The 22,927-nt window shown below is 34.7% G+C and overlaps 2 protein-coding genes across 4 annotated transcripts in view; one reads left to right on the top strand and one right to left on the bottom strand.

The window, feature by feature from the left end:
• b4galt3 (beta-1,4-galactosyltransferase 3) overlaps positions 1-18,855 on the top strand; it is a 29,255-nt gene extending 10,400 nt beyond the window's left edge. For 2 of the 3 annotated variants that reach the window (XM_087306969.1, XM_087306968.1), the window contains 4 exons: positions 1,577-1,767; positions 8,603-8,725; positions 11,782-11,886; positions 14,638-18,855. In XM_087306969.1, the coding sequence (XP_087163095.1) occupies positions 1,748-1,767; positions 8,603-8,725; positions 11,782-11,886; positions 14,638-14,953 (564 nt within the window). In that variant the 5' untranslated portion in view covers positions 1,577-1,747 and the 3' untranslated portion in view covers positions 14,954-18,855. Of the gene's footprint in view, positions 1-1,576; positions 1,768-8,602; positions 8,735-11,781; positions 11,887-14,637 lie in introns of all 3 variants that reach the window. The other variant, XR_015523436.1, reaches the window with a different exon arrangement.
• Positions 18,372-22,920, bottom strand: cfap126 (cilia and flagella associated protein 126). Its single transcript, NM_001045418.1, is given in 5 exon segments — positions 18,372-19,487; positions 21,286-21,483; positions 21,568-21,645; positions 22,704-22,766; positions 22,858-22,920. Coding segments are annotated over 5 exon segments (642 nt in total). The 5' UTR covers positions 22,885-22,920; the 3' UTR covers positions 18,372-19,211.
• Positions 22,921-22,927: the final 7 nt, after the last annotated feature.

Genomic DNA, 22,927 nt, shown 5'->3' with positions numbered 1-22,927 from the left:
TTTTATTTATAAGAAACACAGTAAATTGTTCAAGAATGAAAGTAAAAACTTTATTGTAGAGCAAAACAAAACTGAAATAAATACAGGTATTTTAAACCTTTTTTTTAAATCCAACAACTCTAAAAAGAAAATTTTAATTACCGGCAAATTACCAGTAATGTTACAACTTCTCTTTCCAGAAAATAGCTGGAATAATTTTACCCGTATTTTTAAAAAGGGCCTGTTCTTACATGATCCCTTACTGGAAAATTGCCGGTAATTTTCCTGGAAAGGTCTATATGTGTGAAGAGCTCTTGGTTCTAGTCAAATATATATATCAAATTCTTAATTAGTTAAAAATAATGTTTTCATTATCAGAAGAAATAAGTCAAAATGAAGAGCTTTTCCCTAAAACAAGCTAATTTATCTGCTGTTGGAATATATATCTCTATTCCATGCGTGTTCAATAAGAAAAGGTCTGGAGAGGGTTTTCTTCAATGCCAAAAATATTAGTAATTTATTAGATACAAATGAATAATTCGATGACAGAGCTCTGGGTTACATTACCCCAATGCAATACAAGAATTACATTCAAGAGGTTCGCAACTAACATACATTTCCTGACTTCAGCATATATACACAACCGATCTTAACAGGTGGAGTTTTGGTGTAACGTCACTAGTCAGTCATTGTTCAGTCCTCCATTGGCCGCACCTTCGACATACTTCCTCTTTTTCTACGAATTCTCTGCACAACAACAAAGTATACATCTTTCTGTGTTCTGTGTTCAGTTTTAACACCTCTATTCAGACAGGAAGTTTCTGCAGAGCTGAATTTAACTTTGGACCTGCATCTATCTACTTCTGCAAAAATGCTAATTAGTATGCACAGCACTCACCCACAACATTAGAAGTTCAGTTAATATATAACCCTTACATGACCAATACAAATAATTGTTTGATTAAAAGAAAAAGAGACAAAAATAATAAAAAACTGATTGCTATTTTACAACACTGCCAATGGGGTAAGTAAAATAATTGTGTTTTTGCTTTGAAGTATAGATATTTGGACTAGAACCAAGATGAAAATTCTAAGTGCTCAGCCTTAACAACACATGCTTCCACTCTATTTTGGTTAAACTTAGACTCTACAGATCACATGTTCTGTAGCTCCTGAACAACTACAATTCACTCAACATTGGAGATTTTGCGATGTGCGCATCTGCAATAGTCACATCTCGATATCGGTGCTGAAACGATATATAATGCAGGCCTAATTAGAGTCGAATAGAGCAGCAGATCAGCATATTAGAGTTTCTGAAGAATCATGTGGCAGTGAAGATTAGGGTAAAGATGCTGAAAATTCTCATTCTAAAGTTATCTGAAATTGTAATAATATTTCACAATGTTGAAATTTTTGCTGTGTTTTTGATCAAATAAATGCACCTTTGTTGATCATGCTTCTTCCTAAAAATAAAATCTTACAGATGACCCAATCTTACTGTTGACCTATAATGTTGCTCATAGATTATTATTAGGCCATGTTAGTGTATTTAATTTTGCTGAGGCGTGTATTTGTTTTCTCCATGTGTTCTCAGTCAGGGAACTCCACCTTTAACCGAGCGAAGCTGCTGAATGTTGGAGTGCGTGAGGTGCTGAAAGAGGAGGACTGGAGCTGTATTTTCCTGCATGATGTTGACCTGCTGCCTGAGAATGACCACAATACCTACACCTGCCATCCCCAGAACCCCACACACCTCTCTGTGGCCATGGACAAGTTCAGATACAGGTACCCTGACCACTGGGATTGGCATTCTTTTGTGTATTTTGACTGTGATTGTTTTCTGATTTTTATTTAGTTGGCAATTTTATGTAAAGAGTTATGTAAAGTGGAGCAGTGTGGGCAGTAGGTTTATGATAATACTTGAAAGCTAAAACTAAATTAGCAAAAATGTGTATTAAAAGTTGAAAACTGGTAGAATGTAAAGTCTGTAAAGAAACTATAAAATATTGCTATATGATTTTAGTTTTTTTTTCATGACCATAAGTAATATTGCACAAGTAAACAAAGCCAGAGTGGAAGATTAGTCTCAGAGTAACACTGCAGTATTTGCCTACTATCAGTGATTCAGTGATCCATACATAAAGACTCTTGTTTGTTTCTAAATGATTTGGATGTTTTGAACAGATTGTTCGAATATTTCAGTGAAAAATTCAATATATGTATTTATGACAAACCTAGACCACCAAAGGCATCAAAAGAAGAAAAATATCTAATTGTTACTTAAAAAAAACACCCCACCACAAAATATAAAATAATTTAAATACTTGGCCTGTGTCAAAGTTGGGTAATTACATGGGCTCTATAAAATTTATATATTTATTTATATTTGTCTGTTTGTTTGTTTTTATTGTTATTTTGTGCTTAACATGTTTGCATTGTGAACACCAGAGTTGAATAAAAAAAACACAAATACAAAAATACACCCCATTTAAATTAGCATTAATATTTTGAGATAAGGTATTGAATTGGATTTTAATATCTAAAAATATTATAATGATATTGATTTATTTATTCAAATGAAAACTATTATATTTAAGCACCATTATTTAGAGGTTATTGCACACTGAATCCGAAATTTTCGTCTGTAAATTTTGCATGTAAAACATTTTTTTGACCTTATGTTGTGTCAGTCGTATTGTCACACTGCCTCCAAAACTTTCGTCCATCATAAAATCTAAATGGAGTTTTTGTTTTGTTTTTCCGCTTTGCGAAAAAGCGCTTTGAGAGGTGTTCTGACAGTTCAGAGCCACCATACAAGCAAAAGGCTAAATACAAAATGGCGTCATTTGAGCTGCAGATAACTTTCACAAACACAGTGCATAAAATAAAGACAGAATACAGTTAGACTTAGTGACAATATTTTTGCATATAAATACAATAAAAAACCCTGCATACAAACATTTCGATCTTCAGTGTGCAAGGAAAGACCTTATGACTTCAGAATGACTCTATCCAATTTGCTGATTACTGATAATGAATTTTTTTGGGGGTAAATTCTTGTACCATTATTAATATATTATTTGTCACTTTTGATCATAACTTTAAGCATTATTGAAATTTATGTGTGTAAATAAAATGTTGTTATTATTATATATATATATATATATATATATATATATATATATATATATATATATAATTATTATTATTATTATTATTATTATTATTTTGTTATGTTCAGAATTTTTTTTTACTCAGTTCTGTTAACTTTAAAAATAGAGGAACAAAGAAAAAAAAAACACAAATGTCACTTGACCGATACTTTTTCTTTTTAAGAATATAACTTGTGTAAAAGTTCCTTCTCTTCACGCATGGTAAAACAGACTGTGTAGTTCATGTATTATTAGTGCTGACACAGGTGAATACGGTAACTCATGGATCTGCTCCTCCAAATTGACATCCTCCTCAGTACATCTCAGGTCACCGTGTGTGTTTCTGTACTCGGCAGCCACACTGTCCACCTAGATATAAACATTCACAGAGAACGAGGAGATTGCAGAGAAAACAACCCATATATTCAGTCCACCAAGGCTGAGGACAACATCAGGACCTCTGTGCGATGAATCCACTGAAGGCTGTAAAGCATCCAGACATGACTCAGAGACTTAGTCCTTGGCTAGAAATGCAGAGACGGTGAAAGATACATTGCAGCAGCTCATCTAGCTATCAGTCAGAGTTTAATGAACAGTGCGAAAAAACTTAGGAGAGGTGTTGGAACTACACGGGACCTCTGGAGGACAGGTGGAGCGAATGATCACAGTAAAAGATTTTTTTAAAGGAATTAATACTTATGTTGAATGTTTAATTGATCTTAGAAAAGATAACTATTTTAAATAAATGCTGTTATTGTTCTATTGATCAAAGAATTATACAAAAGTGTCCTGTTTTTTACAAAAATAATCAACACCAAATCAGCTTTTGATTAGAGTAAAATATTCACCTAATTGATGTATTTAGGGATGTAAACTTTGGAAACATTTTGGGATTTTTCTGACCGATACCAAAAACCAATAACTTTTTAGATTTGGAGACCAATAGCTGATGAATTAGCTGATACATAGGGCTCTATTTTAACAATGTTTTGAGCATACTGTGCATTAAACCATCTCACATTCACTTTAAGAATCAGTTGCGTTGCACTATGGCACATTTGCTGTTTACGTGGTGGACTTTGTAAGTGGAAAAACTGAACGCTTCACTAGTGAGAAAACAGTTAAACAGACTATCTGCAGCACGAGGATAAAGAACGAGTCTCCTCCAATCAGCCTCTTTTACTTTTTACTTTACTCCTTTACTTTCATGGAGTAAGGAAACTGTGAAAACTCACTTCACTGAAGACATCCATAAGCCTACATATTAAATTTCGTTTTTTAAGCGCAAAGATTTGTCTCAACTTTCAAAATTCAGTTCCAATTTCTAACAAACAAATAAATGAACATAAATGAACTGGGTTATAACAAAACACACATGTTCTGCACTGGACTTCAGCTTTTAGTTGGTCAATGGCGAAGTCTATTTCAGTTTTTCAAAATAGCAACACACCTCTATTTTAGACCAGCACACACATGAGTCCACAAAGTGGCACAAATGGATTTGCTATTTAAACAACATGGTGCAAAACCTGAAAATTAGGGTTGTGTTCGTCTGAAAATAGAAACAAATTGTGCCAAACACTTCTTGTGCCTTATTGCGCCTGGTGTATGTTAGGGCCCATAGACTTTTTCTCAAATTTTTCTACATAATTGCAAACACAATTAACAACTGATTTATTTTAAGAAGTTTGACCTCTTTATCTCTTAATTTTATTCATCAACTAGTTTTTCTACAGCCAACTTTCTTTAACATAAGTAAAATTTACTGGCTGATTAAAAAAATGCATAAAGCAACCAAGTCACTGAAAAATAACCAAAATCAAAATACTACTATAATAATAAAAAGCTGTCAGCCATATGTAGTCGTTCAACCAGCAGAAAAATACATTATTTATCAGCTTAAAGATATTGACATAATATTGTTAGCGAACTGATAACAATCACTTAAAAATAGCATTTAGCAGCCGATACTGATATGTCCACCGATATATTGTGCACATACCTGAAAAGAATCCTGTTTTTCCCAGGAGTCTCTTGTATTTCAGACCCATATCCTGCCACCGTTTTGTTAATTCTTCCAGAAAACTCTCATAATTTCACCCCATCCCCGGTCCTCAGCTTGTTTGGTATAGTCTGTAACATGTCCGAGTCGCCAACTTTGGTATAGCATTTGATCACAGAGGCTGCCCAAAACCCAGTCTATAGTACAGTTACTCACCTAGTTCTCAGCTGTGTTATTCGGACAAACGGACACCAGAATGTTAGCAGGAGACTAATGTTGGCAGGTATGATTGAGCTTCCCTAGCTGTTTTTAATTATTTATTTATTTATTATTTTAAAAAACCTAAATTAAATTTTAGTGAAAGTGGTGAAGTGGCCAATTATGGTGAGCCATACTTGGTGTTTGTGCTTTGCAATTGACCCAAGTGCACACACAGCAGTGAACACACACCTGGAGCAGTGGGCAGCCATTATTGCAGTGCCCGGGGAGCAGTTAGGCGATAATCACTTTCCAAAGTCAAGCCTCCTTCACAAAGCACATGAACATACACAAGCGGATGCAAACCTGACACCAGAAGTGACAAGCGAGGTTTCTCTATATCTCGCAAGTAAGAAAACATTTAATATTACAGCAGTAACGCTACCATAATTATAGGGGGGTTTAATACAAAAAAGAAGCATTTTAACCTGAGACATGTGCATTTTTCTGTTGATTTCGAGGAGTGTGGTATGTTTTTTAAAGCGGCAGCAGCATGATGAGGCACTTTAATTGTGCCGGCATTTGGAGAATATTCAACTCTGAGGTAAAGGGACAGTTCACTGAAAATTAAAATGCACTCACCCTTAAGTGGTTCCAAACCGTTAGGAGTTTTTTCATTTTCTTAAGCACTAAATAATACATTCTGAAGAACCTGAAATTATTGACTTCCATAGTAGTTATTTTTCCTAGTATAGAAGTTTAGGCTTCCAGGTTTTCAGCTTTCTTCAGAATATATTGTTTAGTGTTTAAGACAGTTATAAAACTCATAAAGATTCTCACAAAGTCTTTTTTGTCGAACCGAAGAAAAAAAAAAAGGTTTTGAACAAGTAAAATGTGAGAAAATTATGATCGAATTTTCACTTTTGGGTGAACTGTCTCTTTACACTAAAGACTATTTAGGGACTTCGGTTAAATGCAGTGCTGCTGAAGAGATCTCAAGAATTTAGTAGAGCCGTTTTGGAAGAGAACAGACATTTTCAGCTGCTTTGGTGATCTGTCTGCTGAGCGCTTCCACTTTTTCAAAATCCCAGTAAAGTCGTTAGATTAACTCAGAATTAAACATTCTCCAACCAGCACATAAGAAATGCCTCATCACGTTGCTAAAACATGGGACACTCATTAAGAACTCATTGCTCTCATTTATTGGATAAGAGCTCTTGTATTCATGGTACTACTGCAATACTATGCACTAAACTAACGTTTTCTCACTTCTGGTCTCAGGTCAGTGTTCTAAAGGAGGTGTGGTTTTGGACAGTGACTGAATTTGCCAACCCATAGCTTCAATTTGCTAAATATGGCAGGTTTAATGGTTATTCAATGAATAGAAAAAATTGCACACCATACACTACCTGACAAAAGTCTTGTTGCCTATTCAAGTGTTAGCAACAACAAATAATAATAACTTGACTTCTAGTTGGTCATTTAGTATCAGACGTGGCTTATATAAAAGCCAAAGGCCTCTAGATTATATTTATTTTACCAAAATAAAATATGATCATGCCTTGCTTATTAATGATTTAATTAGGACAGTAAGGTCTGACTTTACTTAGACAAGAGTCTTGTAACTTAACAGAGCTAATGTACAGTATAGAATATAAAGTCATGGTGCAGTATAAAGAGAATTAATATTGTGTATGACTCCCATGAGCTTGGAGGACTGCATTTATACATCTCTGTAATGACTCATTAATAAAGTCATCTGGAATGGCAAAGTAAGCATTCTTGCAGGACTCTCACCCTATGTTCACACTGAAAGCGGCGAGAGCGTCCAAGGTCGCAACAACGCTGTCTGCCTTCAGCTCAGTGGCAAGAGCGTCAAAACTCACTAGATTGACCTCGTATTTAAAGGAGCCGTTGCAGCATATCAGTTACATTTCTGCATAAAATATGTTTCTAGCGTGAAAATGTTGTGCACTTCTTATCAAATTCATATAACAATGGAAGATCAAGTTGTGTGTGGTGTGGCTTTGCTCAATTTATCCAATATGTGTCCATATGTCTGAAATATCCTGAAGCAGCTATACAGTTTTGTATTGTCACGTTGCGTGAGATTCCCGCTTTTTTAAGATAAATCTATATAACATTATTGCATATCAGTAACTCGCCAGTAACTTATTTAATGCATGTTCCTGCAAGAAAACTTTGTAAATAATTAAAAATCCGGCGACCGCAATTATCAAACCCTTGGGAACAACTGTGGTCGGAACCAAATTTTACAGGTCTGTGTTCTCTGAACTCCTATCAAGCGGTGGACGCCGAACTGCATCATAGCTCATTACCATAAAGTTGACTTGATTTCAACTCTCCTCGACGCCCATACCGGTGAATACGTGGCGCGCTGCTCCTCGCTGCTTAACGCCGCCGGCTCTCATTGAAAATTAATGACTTCCGGCTACTTTGACGCTCTCGCTGCTTTCGGTGTGAACGTACGGTCAGAGTTCATCAAGATTCTTTGGATTCATTTTCAATGCCTTCTCCATCTTAGCCCAGACATGCTCAATAATGTTCATTCTGGTGACTGGGCTGGCCAATCCTGGAGCACCTTAACCTTTTTTTCTTTAAGGAACTTTAATGTGGAGGCTGAAGTATGAGAAAAAGCGCTCTCCTGCTGAAGAATTTGCCCTCTTTTGTTGTTTGTAATGTATTGGGCAGGACAATTATCTTGACACCTCAGGCTGTTGATGGCACCATCCACTTTGCAGATCTCTCGCACACCCCCATACTGAATGTAACCCCAAACCATGATTTCCTTAACTTGACTGATTTCTATGAGAATCTTGGGTCCAACAGGCCTTCTACTGTATTTGCTATGATTGCGATGCAGTTTAACAGATGATTCATCGGAATAATCTACTTTCTGCCACTTTTCCAAATGTTCAACTAGAAGTCAAGTATTTATTTGTTGATCTTACAACTGGGATTGACGACAAGACTTTTGTCAGGTAGTGTACATTGTAATTACTATTATAAACTGTAATAAAATAGCATTACGCTATCCTGAAAATTATTCCAACCCAAGCTTCATCAGAATTATCGTTTACTCTATAAGAGTACCTCCCTTCTCATCTAGCCGTCCAGATTACTGTAATGCAGAGGTGCAGAGCTGCATTAAATTGCAGGAGAACTGTGATACTTCAGATGGTATGATTGATGAAGGCTAGTAGAGAGAGACAGATGACCTTATTCCTCTGCTCTGAATCCACCTCAGGCTCCCATACTCCCAATACTTCGGAGGGGTTTCTGCTGTAACCCCGCAGCAGTACCTCAAAATGAACGGCTTTCCGAACCAGTACTGGGGCTGGGGAGGCGAGGACGATGACATCGCTGCTCGGTGAGGATAGCTGAATTTTTTTATTATATTTTTTATAATGCCTCTGCAGTGGTGTAGATCAAAATAACTTGTTTGACTACACCAGAAATGGCGTCATGTTAAGCATTTGTGTTGCACACGTCTTTCATGTCTTCATCATCATTTTTTAGTTCACATTTGCATTGCTGTCTTGTCATTCTTCTCATTTTGGCTGCATACGTCTGTCCTCCATGCCCCTCATAGCCCCAGGAGGGACCAGTAAGTACACGCATCAGTCACCAGTTTGGATTCAAGGCTTCCAGCTATTTAGATGTCAGTATTGCTTTGGTGATTATATTGCTTTTTGATTTAATTATAAAGAGTCAATAGTCATTTTATTTTGGTGGCTATGAGAAATGTGCTGTAGAGGATTAAAAGTTGGCAAAGCCTTGAAACCAGTAAAGTGTAGTGGATTAGTGATGTTGTTGAGGATTGGAAACACTTTTTTTTTTTTTGTAGTGGTTAGTTCTACCTTGAAGGGATAGTTTGATCAAAAATTAAAATTTGCTGCTGATTAACTCGCGCTAAGGTAATAAAAGGGTACTTGATGATACATAAATTGCTAATTAAACAGTTAAAATCAGTTTGATGGTAAAGTAACAAATGTATACAGTCAAAAAAATGACTCAAGCTCCTGATGATGTGCATTGGGGATTTATAAAGCAAAACGATTTTGGAAATTGTACAGATCAATTGTTTTGCTATACTCATTGTGTCCGTGGGCTCTTAAAAAGTCTTAAATTCCCTGCAATTTTGTCTTGTAGAGCTTAAATCATTTTAAACCGGTCTAAATTTTCCTTTGTCCTTTTCCTTGGTGCATGTAAAGACACCAAATCGATCAAACAAACATCTTATCACCAACAATACATTTAAATTTTAACAAAACTTTACTCATAACTAATGTTACAGTGCATTGTATATACATTTGATTTATTTAACTTTTTATAAGATATGTTGAAAAATGGGGCAAGTACATTTATTTTTTTGCTGGACCATTAAATAAATCCTTAGCGTTTTGAAATTTCATTCTTGATGGTCATAATGTCTTAAAGTCTTAAAATTGACTTTGCAAAACATGCATAAACCCTTTATACTGGAAAAACAATCTTTGTTCCAATTTATTACTATTATTATATTATATCTTTAAAGAAGAAAAGTCACCTACATCTTTGATACCCTAATGGTGAGACGATGAGCTACAAATGTGACCACCAAACCAGTCATTTGGGTCAATTTTTGGAAAGTGGGATTCATACATCTTCTAAAAGCTTTTCATTGAAGTTTGGTTTGTTAGGATATAACAATGATTGGCTGACTTACAAATATTAGAAATCTGAAATCGAATGGTTTAAGAAATCAAAATGTTCAGAAAAATCACCTTTAAAGTTGTCTGTAGTCTCTTATCAATGAATATTACAGTAATCAACAATTTTTCAAAATTGTGCATTTTTTTAAACATGTTTTTACAGTTCCAAAAATGCATCTCTGTCAGTCCTTTTTGTCAAGTATAATTATAATCTAACTTCTATTTTATCCACATCACAACTAAGGAAAAAAAACGTATTTTCTGGTGGATTAAAAATAGCTGGCTTAGTTTAAAGTAAAATTAAACTTCTTTTTGAGTATATCACACACTGTGTCTGTGAGTAAGAGAGCAGGCACTGGGCTGCATCAGCTCATTTTATATTCATTACTATTCCAAATATGGTCAATAAGGACCTTCCGATTCAAGGAGTAAATCCTCTATTTACAAGTAAGCATTTCTAACAGTTTCTAGAGAAATTTGTAACTTACTTAAGCCTCATACCTACTTTGTAGAAATCAGAGAACAATTTACTTTTTAAATCAGTGCACTATATAGCACCTTTAAGTACAACAAACGGTAAGTTGTAAATGTGCACTATATGTTTGATTCACAGTCAAATCAGTCATTTATTGGCAAATCAAACATGAGATATGTATTTGATTCTCTAAATTATTTGTAATTTAATCTCTTGGTTGAGAATCAAAGGACTACACTGGTCAAACTAAGTCAGAATTGAAATGACACTTTGTAAGTACTGCAACATTGTCAAAAAAATGCTTTAGTGTACAGTAGTATTCAGTCCTCATCAGTAGATGAATACATGTACCTGTCTTGAACCATAAATAAGTGGGTCGCAGTAAGGTTCTGAATGTAAAAAATGCATTCATTTTCTTCAAGGGGGTTTGATTTTAACATTAACTTACAATGCTGTAATTATGCTGTGAGGAACATTACAGTATAATCAGAGTTGCGGTGGGCATACAGTATTCTGTATATTGTAACTGAAATCTACAGACATAAATTCTGATGTTATGTGATGTTTTCTTTACATTGGACTGGAAAAAAATATTTAATTCACATTGCAGCTAGTAAGCTAGGTTTGTCTTAACCAAGACAAAATTTTCAAAGTGAATGGAAAAACATACTTTCTATTTAAGCCAATAACACCGATAAACCCCAGTTTAATATGCATACATGATTTGATTCACCATGCATGGTTTTTTTAGTCTGGTTCCACATTAATTATTTTTAGTGTAGACAAATAATCCAGACGCAGGGTTTATATGTTTTAGGGAAACTGACGTTGCTTATTTGAGAACAGTTTGAAGGGCACATCAGCTCATGGTGATGTGAAAACCTGACTGTGGCATAATTAACCGTCACTGTGTTCAGATGACTCAGATGGCTGAACCTGAGGCAAGAACCCAAAGTTTTAAGTATTTTAAAGCTGGATTAGACACTTTTCAACCTCATTTGAACCTTTTGGGGATTTAAAATTCTGGTTAGAATCTTTTTTCTATATAAAATCCTCAACGACAGTAGTTTTTAGTAGTTTAGTAAAATCACATCCATCTGGCCCACCTTGCAGACTCTGCTGGGAATGGTTTTCCTGCTGTGCTTTGTGCCTCTTTGTCTTTTGTCTCTGTCTGTTTGGTAATTTATAGCATCCTTCTTCTAGATGTGTTTTCTTATTTATCTCTTTTTGTATTTGGCCTGTGGTTTTTGTCTTCAGAGTTCGTCTCTCGGGGATGAAGATAATGCGTCCTCCTTTGGCCATTGGTCATTATAAGATGATCAAACATAAAGGCGATCAGGGTAATGAGCAAAACCCCAGAAGGTAATTTATATTCTATTCTATTCTATTCTATTCTATTCTATTCTATTCTATTATATTATATTATATTATATTATATTATATTATATTATATTATAAAGTGTTAATTTAATGTTAATGGTGCTTTTGTAGTTAATATTAATAGTACTCCAGTCAAATGAATGTCAAATCGAAATTGCATAAAAAATAAAAGTTTTTATTTACGTGTGTGTGTGTGTGTGTGTGTGTGTGTGTGTGTGTGTGTGTGTGTGTGTGTGTGTGTGTGTGTGTGTGTGTGTGTGTGTGTGTGTGTGTGTGTGTGTGTGTGTGTGTGTGTGTGTGTGTGTGTGTGTGTGTGTGTGTGTGTGTGTGTACTGTGCATATTTTAATATGCTTTAAAAAAACGTTTGTTTTTGGTGTATAACTTTTAGATCTCTATTGTTTTTTCAGTCACAAAAAATTATTTTCTAGTTTTAGTTAACAATAATGACAAAGTACATTAAATATTTAGTAGGTTTTAGTAATAGTTTGTTTATATTTCTATTGTGTGTGCATGCATGTGTATATGTATGACTCATTCCAGAATTGCGGCTACATTTCAAGCACTTTCTCATTTTTCCTTAAACTGAAATGAGATAAAGTTTATAGTTTACAGTATTCAGAATCATCATATTATAGTTTTCAAAATGTGAATAAGAAATTCACTGAAATATCACAATAACAGAGCTGAGAAACAATAACTCCATTGGAGTATCCTAAATATTTTGCACAAATTAATGAGAGAAGAATAATGACTCACAGATTTTCCTGCCAGAAGAAGTTACATCACTTGGAGCAAGTTACATGCGATTTCTATCAGTGGTTTAAAGATAATACTTTTTTTTAATTACAGATAGTTTACTACAGTGTAATTACAGACACACAGTTATTAATTATCTTACAAGAATTACTAATTTTACAGAAAATATGTTTCTTGCAAATTATTATTAATAATTCATCATTACATTTTTCTTAATTATTTAACTTGGTAAACGCACAAAAAGATGAAAATGATTAATTATTTTAGAATAACTGGAGCTGATAGATTTAGGAGGCAGAGACTGTCAAAAGTAGATATAAAGGGAGTGTTTAAAATAGGGTGTCACAACATTGGAAAATTTGACATTGCAGTGTATTGTTTTTCTGCTATAAATATTTCAATATTTCACCAGGTGGCTTAAATAGCTATTTGGTTAGAATTCAGGTACAGAAATCGAATAATTAAATGTAAAATATCACTGCATAGTCTTCTTTGTGTAAATGTATATTTTTTTAATTTACAGATTTTACTTTTATTTATTTTATTTTTTTTGTGCCCGAGTGCTTTAATCTCTGCTGGTATGCTCATACAGTCATATGCCTTAAAAACCTGCAAAAAAATGATCAACTTTTGCTCCATTGTTATGGTAAAAAATCTTCAACTGCGACTCCCGGGGTCTGTTCTTCATATATGGATTACTCAATTAGCTGCATTTGGTTATTGACATTTTGACACAATCCAGGATCGTTTAGTTTTTTAAAACTCATTTGTTGTCATAGCAACAGTTCTGGTAGCTCAAACCTGCTCGGGAGCAGCAGCTTATTTCATATAAACAGGATTAGATTGCATTATTACAAGCAAAGGTAATCTTGAAGGTATGTACTGAATGCTGATACTTTCTTACAGTAGTAGTTATATACAATTGGGGAAAATATTAAAATAGTTTAGAAAAATTAATTAAATAAAATTATGCAATCTGCACTCCGAAATAAAAGTACAAAGACTGATTTGATGCTTCGAAAAAAGTTGCAGACACACTTGCAGAATACTTTTTTTAATGCAAAATTAATTTATAGAGCCTGTTACTCTCACACTAAGACACTTGAATAGGCCTAGGTTACTATAGTAAATAAAATGTGCTCTAAAAGTGAATAAATTGCTAAATGCTCTTGACACATAAAAGTGTAAAGCCTGCAGTCCACAACAAAGGTGGAAAGTTATTGTTTATCATTTTTATCAAAATGTTTGCTACGAATTTTATGTAATTTTGCTCACATGGATTTTATTCTGATTTGTGAACTTGTTTGAAAAACCAAATTAGCCCGAGATCAGTTACTAGGAATAAAAGATCCAGGATGTTTTGAATCCTGGCTTTCAGAATTCTCTACCCCTTTACATTTAGAGAGACTAAGACACAATCCTTCTGATAACATTGCTGGCTTCGAAGCCACCTGGAAACCCTTTTTTAACTATTTGTCAAATGTCTAGGATAACAGTTTTAAGGTATAACCCTGTCATCGTCTGCAAGATCACCGTATTTCATATTGTGTGTGTGTGTGTGCGCGTGTGCGTGCGTGCGTGCTTGTAACATTGTTGACCCATGTATAATCTTGGAGGAAATTATGTAATAATGGTTTTAAAATGCTTTAATAAAATGAAAATATAATATTTAAAAAAAAATTAGCAATAATAATCAAATTATCTAAGATTATTTAAGCGAAGTATGAAGAAGGGACCCCTGGTCAATATATAATTCCAATCAACATTGCAGATCCTGCAATGTCACTACTGTGAATACACACGATATTGATGCTAAAACGATATATTGTGCAGCCCTAGTTTAACATATCTTCAAGAAAAACTGTCCTTAAATGCACCTACAAACCTTATTTTTAGAGAGAATGATTTGATTTCGAGGTAAATATTATGGAGTCTGTTCATTAAATCAGTTCTGTTTTCTGAAATCATTCTCATAGGTTTGACTTGCTGAAGCGCACAAGGCTGAACTGGCGCTCAGATGGCCTCAACTCACTAACTTATGAGCTCCTGTCCAAAAAGCTTGAGCCACTCTACACCAATCTATCAGTCAACATCGGAGACGATCCACACCATCCACCTGGAAAGACTCCACCTCGGAGGGTGGATCCTCCACTCACATCACCCAATAAGACGAAGACAGAAAAGGTGGGCGTGGTCATTGCTAATGCCACAAAAGTCGAGCCCGCCCTCTTGAAAGCCAGTAATGACAGTTCAAATATTGTTCAAAAAGCTTCTTTGAACCAAGCAGGATGATGGTGATAAGTAAGTTTCCACCGTGTGAGTTAATGGGTAAGTTGTTTTATATCGTAAAGCATTGCTAAGAGACAATTGAGTCCATTCCACTGAACGCCGACTGAAACTGTTCAGCCACTTCTGAATGTTGTTCAGCTGCTGATATGGTGACATTTGCACAAGTCTCAGATCATTTGCTGAAGATCTGGTTTTGCTGTAGGAGTCGTATCAGAGTTGTAAACGCTCTGGAAAGTGACCTGTGCAAGTCCTGTGTGTTTTGGAGCCGACCTGCTGCCAGCTGCTGCTCTTCACCCCACTGTGTGGGTCTGTTTTCTGTGCCTTTTCTTGCCCTTGAACCAGTCTCTTATCAACATGCCATGACTCAGTCGAAAGTGTTATTACTACACACCACTGTTATTAATACTAGAGTCGAATGCTCATTCCACGTTTGTCTATTTTTTTCTCTTCTTTTGATATCAAATCAGCACACACTGCTTTGTGATCCTGTGCTTGAGCAGACGTGCATCACTGTGGTCTATTTTTAGTTTTACTGTACAATCTTAGAAAGGTGTGATCTTTGATAGTGAGCACTGGTTTATTTTCTCTTCTAACAGCTAAGATACCTATTAATAGTTTAATGATAAAGTGTAAAAGAGTTTATTTTAAGGTATTGTGTGGTGCCTTTGTTGGGTTGCATTTTGGTTGTAGACAATCATCGGGAAACGTATATAAAATGGGAAAGTATTTATTTGTAATCATTATATAAATAACTATATTATTTGAGTTCATGAATGTTTCTGTTAATGGGATAGTTCAGACTTAAGTAAAACCGAGGGTAAATTATTAAATTTACTCTCAGGTCTGACAAGATGCTGATTTTTTTTTTCTTTAGGAGAACATTAAATATATTTAGCTAAAGCTATAGTCCTTTGTGATTCATATTAGGGCTGCACAATATATCGTTTCAGCATTGGTATCGCAATGTGCGCATTAGCAATAGTCACATAGCAAAGAAATGCAATGTCCAGTCTGAATTAAACCTGACCAGGAGCCACAAAATTGTATTTAATCACTGTATGTATGGGAAATTTATATGATTTATGCAAAAAAAATCTTACTTAGAATTTTTGTCTCGTTTCTAGTTCATTCATTCATTCATTTTCTTGTTGGCTTAGTCCCTTTATTAATCCGGGGTCGCCACAGCGGAATGAACCGCCAACTTATCCGGCAAGTTTTTAGGCAGCGGATGCCCTTCCAGCCGCAACCCATCTCTGGGAAAGATTCTAGTTCAAATATCTACATTTAAAAGAGAAAACAATAACATTTCACTGACCCTAATGGCAGATAATTTTCTTAAAAAATAAAAATAAAATTAAAAAAAAACTCTTAATTTTCACCTATTTCTTTTGACTGAGAACTAAACAATATTTTTACTTGGTCTAAGATTTTTTTATTTTTTTAACCATAAATGAGACAAAGTAAGAAAAACATTTTTATTTTTTTTGTGTTGTATGATTTAATTTTCTGAATAATGTTAGATTCCCTAGAAAACTGTCAAATAGTGCTATTCAAGTTCATCGCAATATTTATTGCAGAAAAATTAAATATTGCAATATCAGATATTTCATTATGGTGCAGCCCTAATTCATACAATCCAAGTCTGTGGGAGCGATTTGAGAGTTCAAAAAACCTATAGCATCAGAGCAAAATTACCCATGGCTCCTGAATGAAACAGTTGGTCTAATTAACAAGCTTAAAGTTTTAACCTAAAAAGGCCTGTTCATGCCAAGCATGATAGTTTAACAAATATATTTGTTTACACAGACAACCAATAACAATTCGTTTATTTTTAGTTTATGCTTTTTTTACATTACCCCTTGTAACCAGCAGATGTCCTCAGTGAGCAACTAGCGCATGTGACCATTGAATTCAGCTCGTGTAATCAAAAAGGTTTTTTTTATCAAAAGTTTTTTTTTTTAATGCAATAATAACAGCAAAAAAATTCTTTCCTTAGCATTTTAAAGGGGACAACACAAAGACTTTGAAACTAGCACTGGATATTTGAGGTACTTTGATATTTTACTTTAATTTGACAGTAAGGCTTCCATAAATTCCATACATTTTGTTCATTCTTTTTATGTTATAACCAATTGTTTCCAAGACAGTCATTAACTTAATTAATCTTTGAAAAGAAGGCTTAAAATTAAGCATTGCTTCTCCCCAATGCCAGCGCTTTTTACAGCGGACAACTTTTTTCCTGTTATTGTGGCCTGATGTTTTTTGTTCAGTATAATTTTTTGAAAGTTGTCTTTATCATTATCATGCTTGGTGCAAATGGGCCTTAATAGCACATTCACGGCAGTCAGGATCGTGGGCATCATAAATATTTTTAATGTTCTACCTAAGAAAAAAGTCAAGCAAGTCTTGCTTCATACAGAGGTTGTGTTTAGCAGTAAATGAAGGTTTTTGCATGAACTATCCACTTCCAATGGAATTGATGGTTTTAAATAAAAGTGACTTTAGCATAAGACGCTAGTTGATGTTAAGAATTTATAAACTTTAAACAGGTTATGGATACTTTTATGGTTAGTTATATAGCAAGAATAGTTTTTTATTTTTTATTTTTTTGGTAGTCGAAGGTATTGGTTGTATCACCATCATAGCACTTTTTCATTATAGAATAAACTGTGTTCTGTATTAAATGCAATCCTAGCATATAAGCTACATTTGAGGAATAAAGATATCAGCTGCAGACACACATTCTATTTACACAATTTCAGCAGATTCACTGACACCTTTTAGGACATTCAATCAAATCATTTGCTGTAAATGAAAGTCTGAAGGTGCTCATTGAGAATTCACCCCATCCTCTGACATGGTGCATATCTCGTTTTATGTGCAACATATTTCAAAGACTATATTAAAATTTTTATACTCCGTTCTTAACGTTGCAGAATAAGAAGAAAAAAATGCTGTTTTTCATGCCTTTTATTAAAACTACAAAAAGTTTTAACTTTTTGTAAATATTCGACATGCATGTGGCAGGTAAATATATTTCATCTTAGTATTTTGCAAGACCCTTGTATACCATAAATATGTATGATATATTTAATATAGTACATAATTTTCTATCAGATATTTCGCATTAGTGTTCAACTGATTAAGGCTATTAATATTTAGCTTAAAACACCATTACTTCTTATATAGACAGTTTAGATGTGACCAACCTTTAAGATTTTGAGGATTGTTTGAAATTTTTTTTTTTGTCATGTCATTTTGGTAAAACAGTTTGTTGATTTGAATGTGTATTAATTTGGCTATGATGACTGTTTGTTCTGTGTTTACAACAGAGCTTCAGAAACTCTGCATTTCTGAGTTAAACTAGCGTTTGCCACAGATATTAAAATTGATCTTTTAATTAAAGCTGTTGACAACATTGTGGCATGACCATACAGCTGTTTATTGTGCATTTATCACAAGAGAGAGAAAAATGCGTTGCTATTTTTGACTTTTGTTCAGAGGGAAAAAAAACGTAAACTCTGTCATCGATTACTTCATGTCATTCTGAATCTGTGTGACTAATATCCTTTAGCTGAACCAAAATGTTGATATCTGAAACAATCTGAGCATTTGATTTAATTAATTAAATGGACACAATCCTCATAATATTTTACTGTATGTTCCAGAGAAAATGGAAGAGGTTTGCAATGACATGATTGTAAGTAAATGGTGACAGAGTTTTCATTTTTATGTGGACCATCACATCCACAATCTTTCAGTGTCTGCTCCCAAAATCAATCATTTGCTTCCAAGCACCAAAAGCATAAACCGACGACTAGTGAATCAAGCTGATGTTGTGTTATAGGGGCTTACAGGTGTGTCTGTTCATTACTGAGCAAATAAAGAAAATTATTTCAAATCTATGCCGTTTTTATCATTTAAAAAAAAGAATATGATTCAATTCAGATTTTATGTGTGATTTTTCTAGTAATACTTGACCCTGCATTTCATTCATTGACAGCATTTAATTCAAGCTGATCCCAATACAAAAGCCATTTAGTTAAAACTAATCAGCTTTAGCTTCAATGAAACAATTCAGTTAATGTGTTCTGACACACGTTATGCACAATCTGGGAGCACAGTTCTAAATCAACGGAAATGCGAGAATAATATCTGGGGAAGCAAAAGTGTTTTTCAAAGAAGTGTTGCACTTGCGTAATGCCATTTCATGGAAGAACTTTTATAACTGCCCATGCAGGGGATCTGATTATAATTGGTGTTATTTTTCTTGAGATGCTGGTCTGCTGTTGTGGGTTGGTGGTCTGAATTCAGCTTGGTTTTGCTGAGTGGCTGGTCTGGATGGAGCCTGTTGGCTGCGTTGACTTGCTGGTCTAGACTGGTTTATATTAAGGTTTTCTGGGATAGGCTGGGCCTGCTGGCTTGCTGGTCTTGACTGGTCCTGGATATGCTGTGATTTAGGCTTCTCTGGTTGATTTTCATCTGGGTCAATGTATATTTTTGACTGTTCAGCAGGCTGATCCACATTTATGTTTTCCTGTGAGAATATTGATTGGTTAGTATCATTAAAAATTTTTTTACACTTTTTTTTTTTTTTTTGCAACACTATGTTATACACTCACTGGCCACTTTAGTAGGTACAATTGCAGGGTTCGCAAAATCTGGTACCATGAAGTCCCGGGGCTATTGTTTTTTTCAATTGGGCTACCAATGTCTATCTACACCATGCCCAGCGAAAAGCAGTAGCCCCGGGACTTCGGGCTACCAGATTTTTCGAGCCCTGAACTGTTGAACTGCTTGGTTAGATGCAATGCCTATTCAGCCAATTACTTAGCAGCAACTCAGGATGATCTGCTTCAAACTGAGCATCAGTATGGGGAAGAAAAGCAAGGGGTTAGATAAGGGGGACAACCAAAATATGTATTGATGGTTGGGAAAGATAAATAAAGGCCAAAAAGATCTTTTTTTTCTAAACTATTGTTCCAATCCCCAAGTTTATTTTTCAGAACACAGGATAGGATATTTTACAATAAGAGCATTATCCTCCATAGACAGCTATAAACACAAAACATTCAAAGTTCAGAAAAAGAATCATAAACGTTGTCGGCCACTTCTCAATTCAGTGGTTCAATTGTAATCATATAAGCTCCAAGAACACTTTTGTGCGGCAAAAAAATTTTAAAAACTACTTTGTTTACCAATGTACACTCCTCCGCTACCTCAGAATGAGCTTACTATGTGTAGTACAACATATTGCCATTAGAGTCAGAAGAAGTACATGCAAATGTCACAACCTGATGACTCGATAAGGAAGATAAGTCAGGCAAACGTAATGTAATTTTATAGGGGTTTTTGGCTCACAAAAGTGTTCATGGAGTTTCGTATACTACAGTTGAGCCATTGAAGTTGCATGTTTTGATTGTTTTTTTTTTTCTGGACTTTGAATGTTTCTGGTCTGTTGCTGTCTGGAGGATGAGGAAGCTCTCAGATTCAATTTGTGTTCTGAAAATGAAGAGAAGGTGTCGGGATAAGAAGGACATAAGGGTTAGTAATCAATAACCGAATTTTATATTTTGGGTGAACTAACACTTTTAAGTGACTTTTTAACGTATAGGTGTCCCACAAGCCGGTCTGAGTATTTCTTAAAGTTCTGATCAACTGTCATATTCATGCACAAACATCTCTAAAATTGACAGAATGGTCTGAAAAGGAGAAAATATTGAGTGATCAGAAGTTAAGTAGGTGAATATGCCTTGTTGATGCCAGAGGTCAGAGAAGAGTGACCAGACTGGTTCAGTTAATAGAAAGACAACAGAACCTGAAGTGGCCGCTTGTTACAACCAAGGTTGGTAAAGGAGCTTATCTGAATTCACAACAAGTCAAACCTTGAACCAGATGAACAGCAGAAGAGCAGTGATGTGTGATGTGATGCTCCTGTCAGCTAAAAACAGCAAACCGAGGCTACAACTCTTAGTCTCACCAATACTGGTCAAGAGAAGATTAGAAGCCTGGTCTGATCGGTCTTGATTTCTGCTACAGCATAGATGATCGGTTTGGTTTCTATTGGTATGATGGTGTTGACAATTTTCTTTACCAACTAAGTATTGTCTAAATGCCACAGCTTACCTTCCAGTGGGATAATATGACATATCACAAAAGTCAAACCGTCTCAAACTGGTATAAACAAGACCATGCGCTTGTTACTGTACATTCAAATAGCCTGCACATCTCGATTCAATAGAGTATTTTTGACATGTGGTTAAGAAGGAGATTCACATTATGTGTACCTAACAAAAGTGGCCGGTGAGTGAAAGCTGGAGATATTAAATACCCACCACATCATGAGAGTTTCTGTTCATAGCCTGACTGTCACCAGGGCCCTCGTGAGCCTGCTTTGTTGTGATTTTCATCTGTCCCCAGGTCATGAGACGGTCCTGGCCCACTTGTGAGCGAGCAGTGGGGTTCATGGAAACAGGAGGAATACGACGTGGTAAATCCCATGTGCCTTGGAATGCTGGCCACGCACTTCGATGCTAATAAAAAAATAGCAATGTAAAAGTTTTAAGCATGGTAATTGTTTAAATTTCATTCAGCTTAAGCAAATGTTTAAAACAAACCTTTGTTCTTACACCTGGTAGAAGGTGACCACGGTCTGTGGCTATGAATGTAGTGTAGCCTTCTGCTGCTGATGGTCTCTTTAAAATGAAAAGAAAGTAAATAGACCAAGCACAAGTACTTGTAATATGAATATTTTTAATGTTTATTTTAAGTTTGTTAACAGTAGCATGAGGGTCAAAGACAAGTAATTTTCAAGCATCTTGACAATATAAGTGTAATACATACCCACCATCCATCAGATTAAAACTGTTTAACATTTAATGTAATCACTTATTCGTTTATATACTGGTCAGAACAAATCTTCAGTATCAGGGTTCATACACATTTTTACTACTAAAATTCCACGACTTTTCCATGATTTTTTCCAAGACTTTCAAGTAAATTTTCATGACCTAATGTTTCATGCAATGTCTACATATGCGTTGTTAAAAAAAAAACATGTTAAAATTTACAACAGCATGTCATAAAACACGCAACACTATTTGGTTTCAGCTTATATTTAAATCTATGTAAAACTGATTTAGATAATGCTAACGCCGCACCAATAATGTGAGAGTATGTGATTGGCCAAGGACAGAAAAGTAGAAACAACTAACCTATATGCAAGTATACAGATATGTTTTCTATGACTTTTAAAAAAATTGTTTTTTTCTGAATTTCCAAAACTTATCTAGGCCTGGAAAATTGCATGTCAAAATTCCATGACTTTTCCAGGTTTTCCATGACTGTATGAACCCTGCAGTATGTAACGTTAGGCTAAATATCTCTGGTATAGTATGGCACTATTATATTTATTTTACTTGTATGTCTAGTAGTAACAAACACTAGTAGTCTAGTAGCAGACACTTTACTTGCTTTTAATATGCTTTGTACGTAAAATCATTATTGTAAATTTAATTGGATTTTAATACCGAAATGAGACTTGATCCATCATTTACCACAAACAACTGTAAATAGTAAAATATTTAACGTTAGTTATGAAATTAAAAAAAAAACAGTAACGTTAACGTTACATTTATAATTTAAGACGGTAACGAGATTTTGTAGACATTTTCATGAATAATTAATGTTAATTTAACGTTGATTCTAGATTAAATGCTTTTAACGTTACAATGAGATTGGCTGCGTTAAATACCTCTTTGAATTGCTTTGGGATGGTCCAGTTCTGGAGCTTTTGCGACTTAAAAGCGCTTTCATACTGCAAAAAACACCATAAAGTTAAATATAAGTAAATATAACTTAACCGTATAAATGCAATATAATAAGTAGAAAAACGAGAGTTTCAGCACCTGGTTTGCAGAGTAACTTGTCGACATGTTTCCTCACGGCTGTGTTGGCAGTGGTCTCCTAGCAACCTTT

This window comes from Danio rerio, chromosome 23 (assembly GCF_052040795.2).
Source record: "Danio rerio strain M-AB ecotype USA chromosome 23, GRCz13ab, whole genome shotgun sequence".
Taxonomy (NCBI): Eukaryota; Metazoa; Chordata; class Actinopteri; order Cypriniformes; family Danionidae; genus Danio; species Danio rerio.
The sequence above is the reverse complement of the archived record's forward strand: the minus strand, read 5'-3'. Positions and strand labels throughout refer to the sequence as shown.